The sequence below is a fragment of the Pollachius pollachius genome (genome assembly GCF_949987615.1).
Source record: "Pollachius pollachius genome assembly, chromosome: 8".
In the NCBI taxonomy this organism is placed as follows: domain Eukaryota; kingdom Metazoa; phylum Chordata; class Actinopteri; order Gadiformes; family Gadidae; genus Pollachius; species Pollachius pollachius.
Genome location: NC_136941.1, coordinates 3,197,335 through 3,202,334, shown reverse-complemented (window position 1 = coordinate 3,202,334; position 5,000 = coordinate 3,197,335). Strand labels below are relative to the sequence as shown.

The window sequence follows — 5,000 nt, the reverse complement described above, 5'->3', positions numbered from 1 at the left end:
TTGTTGTATTTGCTACATGGGCTTACAAATTATAATTACATATGTCCCATCTTAAAACACCACTTTCAGAAACTCATTCAAAAACATATTTGCACTGTGAGTAATGTAAAAAACAAGAATAGATGAGAATGTTGGAACCATCCACGTCAATATCTTTAAGACATGTACAGCTTTGCAAAACCATGTGAAGGTGATGCATACAGGCCACTTGCAACAATATTTTATATATTTTCTTCTCAATTGATCCCATTTCAAAACACTGCGTTCAGTAACTCATTTAATCATATTTGCACTGGGAGGAAAGGCCCAAAACAGAACAAAGTGCAAAAAAAATCGGTAGTAATAATTATGCTGCTGTATTGTGCGGTGAAATTTTTTAATAATAATAATAAAATAAAAAATCAGAGTGCCTAGGGTTGCCGACCCCTGGTATATGGTAATATGTACATAATGTTATTTGCATATTACCATGGGGACTAGGAGCAAGTGGGGAGGGTCACCATGGGGATGAGTGAGGACGAAGAGGAGGAGGAGAAGGATCAGGAGGAAGAGGAGGGGAGTTTTATTGAGGGGATGAGGAGGGATTGGAGGGGTGTGTTACCATGGGGAGGTAGAGGAGGAGGATGAGGAAGAGTAGGGGTATGTTACCGAGTCTACGAGGATGAAGGCGGTGAGGTGGCGGTGGGAAACTCCGTGGCGCTGGAATCGGATCGCGATCTTGTAGCGATTGGCCGGTTCAAAGCAGAACGCCCGTGGCATCTGGACGTACCTGGAGTAGACGCACGCAGATATACACACTTAGATACATACCTAGATATACACACTTAGATACATACTTAGATATACACACTTAGATACACACCTAGATACACTTAGATAGACACCTAGATATACACACTTAGATACATACTTAGATATACACACTTAGATACATACTTAGATATACACACTTAGATACATACTTAGATATACACACTTAGATACACACCTAGATACACTTAGATAGACACCTAGATATACACACTTAGATACATACTTAGATATACACACTTAGATACATACTTAGATATACACACTTAGATACACACCTAGATACACTTAGATAGACACCTAGATATACACACTTAGATACATACTTAGATATACACACTTAGATACATACTTAGATATATACACTTAGATACATACTTAGATATACACACTTAGATACACACCTAGATACACTTAGATAGACACCTAGATATACACACTTAGATACATACTTAGATATACACACTTAGATACACACCTAGATATACACACTTAGATACACTTAGATAGACACCTAGATATACACACTTAGATATACACACTTAGATACACTTAGATAGACACCTAGATATACACACTTAGATACACACCTAGATATACACACTTAGATACACACACCTAGATAAACACACTTGGATGCACACACCTAGATACACACACCTAGATGCACACACTTAGATACACACCAACACTGTGTATCTAAGTGAGTCTTTCTAGATATCTGTCCTCGTATCTTTCACATATCTACTTAGAAATCCCTGTACATATCTTTCTTATCTTTCCACATGCCTTTAATTACATTTCCTATGTTTCTTTCTCCATATCGTTCCACATATCTCACTTCAACTCAGTCTATCTCATCTCATCTCCGTGGCTATCTAGCGTGCGCGCTGCAGGCTCTGTGTTCGAGGGGGCTTTTCTAATTGGTTCTGGTTGAGTGACCAATCACAGTGGAGAACCCAGGGGGCAATGGGGAGGGGGGGCTATGGTTGACTGAGCTGTTTGTATCCGCAGGATGAAGAGGTCTGTGGGTCGGGTCAGGCATGAGAAAGTTGTTTTACAGACTCGACTAGAGGACCGAGCGGCCTGTGCAGTCAGCGCAAATTACAATGACGAGCGTTATTAACTGATTGATTCACTAATGATCAACTTTAACGGTTGTGTGTTGGCTTCCATACGGATCGGTTCTACCCCATCAACACAAAATCGTGAAAGAGAAAATGTTCAAACCAAATCAATGTACAGAAATGTATACGGCAGTTATTTCGATAAAACGTAAAAAAAAAAGAAGAAAAAACTGATTATGTTAAGAAACGATTACGTTAGTTTTGTGATCGTTTGACGCTAAAATCGAAATCGAGATCGAAATTTGATTAATCGTCGAGCCCTAGTGTAGGGTGTAGGGTGTAGGGTGTAGGGGGTAGGGGGTAAGGGGGTAAGGGGTAAGGTATAGGGGGTAAGCTGAGGGTGTAGGTTGTAGGCTGTAGGGTGGAGGGTGTAGGTTGTAGGGTGTAGGGTTTAGGGAACAGGGTGTAGGGTGCAGTTTGTAGGGTGTAGGGTGCAGTTTGTAGGGTGTAGGGTGCAGTTTGTAGGGTGTAGGGTTTAGGGTACAGAGGTGTAGGGTGGAGGGTTTAGGGAACAGGGTGTAGGGTGCAGTTTGTAGGGTGTAGGGTTTAGGGAACAGGGTGTAGGGTGCAGTGTGTAGGGTGTAGGGTTTAGGGTAAAGGGGTGTAGTTTGTAGTGTGTAGGGAGTAGGGTATAGGGTGTAGGGTACAGGGTGCAGGGTGTAGGGAGTAGGGTACATGGTGTAGGGTGTAGGGTATAGGGTGTAGGGTACAGGGTGCAGGGTATAGGGAGTAGGGTACATGGTGTAGGGTGTAGGGTATAGGGTGTAGGGTACAGGGTGCAGGGTGTAGGGAGTAGGGTGCATGGTGTAGGGTGTAGGGTACAGGGTGGAGGGTACAGGGTGCAGGGTGTAGGGAGTAGGGTACATGGTGTAGGGTGTAGGGTACAGGGAGTAGGGTACAGGGTACAGGGTGTAGGGAGTAGAGTACAGGGTGTAGGGTACAGGGTACAGGGTGGAGGGTACAGGGTACAGGGTGTAGGGAGTAGAGTACAGGGTGTAGGGTACAGGGTACAGGGTGGAGGGTACAGGGTACAGGGTGTAGGGAGTAGGGTACAGGGTGTAGGGTGTAGGGTACAGGGTGGAGGGTACCTCTTGCGGTGGGGTAGGCTGACAGTGTAAAGCTGTTCGGTGGGCAGCAGGTTTCCACAGCGCTGGCTGCTGGCCAACATTTCAGAAGTAACACTGACTATCACCTCCCAGTCCTCTGTGGACTGCACACACACACACACACACACACACACACACACACACACACACACACACACACACACACACACGCACGCACGCACACACACACACACACACACACACGCACACACACAAACACACACACACACACACACACTCTTAGGAATCCACCAAAAACGATCACTGAGGATATATGTAAAACAAAACCTCATTTCTCATTTCACATTTCACTTTTAAGGTCCAGGCAGAGCTAGGATATCCTGTTGACTCAGGAGCAGGGAGAGGTCAGGGGTCAGGGGTCAGGGGACATCCTACAGGTCAACCTACAGACAAACACCCCAACCCCCTTTCCCCCCCCCCCCCCCCCCCATCCTGCCCTTTCGACAAGGCCCCACGCGCTAGGCCGGCGCCCACCTCGGGTTCGTAGCGGATCATGATGTCGTACTCCATGGCGTGCGGCACGTCGTCCACGGTGAACACCAGACCGGCGCCATCTTTGACCCGCCTAAAGCCAGGGCCTGTCCAGGTGATCATGTGACCCGGGCTGCGCACCCGATGCACCTCCCGCACGTCAGGCTGGGGGGGGGGGGGGGGGGGGGGAGGAGGAGGAGAGGGAGGAGGGAGAGAGAGAGAGAGAGTGGTGGAGAGGGAGAGAGAGAGAGATTTCGAGAGAACGTATGGGAGAGAGAGAGAGAGAGAGAGAGAGAGAGAGATGAATAGATAGACACAGAAAAAATGAGGGAGATACAGAGAGACAGAGAAGCGGGCAGAGGGAGAGAGAGAGAGAGAGAGAGAGAGAGAGCGAGAGAGAGAGAGAGAGGATGAGACACAAAAACAGAAAAACAAATATAATCGTTCCATCATTTACATTTACATTTACATTTACATTTAGGGCATTTAGCAGACGCTTTTATCCAAAGCGACTTACAATAAGTGCATTTGTTACAATAAGTACATTTGTCATAAGAAGTGAAACAATATATCGCTGTCGGTACAGTAAAGATGTTCATAGAACCAAGTGCAAGTATTACAATCGCTAGGCTAACCCATTCCCCAAGTAAAGCAAGGATAGCAGCTACTGTAGATGCTACACAATTAAGTACCTCATGTTTGCATTTTATCTTTGTGTTTTCCCCAACACAAAAAAATAAAGTGCACCCTTGTACATTGTGTCTTCAACCTCGCACGATGTCCCCACATGTAATGAAGCACATTGCCTCAAGTCCCGGTCCTAACCCAAACAGACCCTGACGACGTCCCAGTTCCCCTGATCCAATCAGAGTTTAGTCTCCAGCCGGGACTCTGTGTCCTCAGCCCAGGTTAACATAACACCACCTGCAGGTCACAGCACACGCCACCCATCTCCCTACGCCCCGGGTCCCAGTGTGTGTGTGTGTGTGTGTGTGTGTGTGTGTGTGTGTGTGTGTGTGTGTGGGGGGGGTTGTCGCTGATCATCCATCACCTCAGAACATGGAGTCATAGTAACAGCTGCACCCCTCATGGTTAGGCTTCACGCATAACTAACCTGAGGCCTCGCTAAACCCCTGCACACACACACACACACACACACACACACACATCTGAACACACACGCCTGAACACACACACCTGAACACACACACCTTAACACACACGCTTGCTCAGGCATGTACTGTACATGTATGAGCATGCTGTGGTTGTGTTTACATACATCTTACACACACACACACACACACGCGCACACACACACACACACACACAAAAACACAAATAGATGCATGCACACACACACACACACACTGACACCGCTCCCAGTGAAGGAGATCAAAGTGTTTCGTTAGAAGGTGAACCCATCACCCCACTGAACTTCTACGTCGTTTCACCACATTATTAGTCT

At 46.5% G+C, this 5,000-nt stretch overlaps 1 protein-coding gene across 1 annotated transcript in view; it reads right to left on the bottom strand.

The window, feature by feature from the left end:
• The window catches only part of lamb2l (laminin, beta 2-like), a 59,609-nt gene that overhangs the window by 17,459 nt on the left and 37,150 nt on the right, over window positions 1-5,000 (bottom strand). The window contains exons 16-18 of the mRNA XM_079741564.1: window positions 3,539-3,700; window positions 3,026-3,147; window positions 649-769 (exon numbers count right to left, since the gene is read on the bottom strand). Of these exons, the coding sequence (XP_079597690.1) occupies window positions 649-769; window positions 3,026-3,147; window positions 3,539-3,700 (405 nt within the window). The remainder of the gene's footprint in view (window positions 1-648; window positions 770-3,025; window positions 3,148-3,538; window positions 3,701-5,000) is intronic.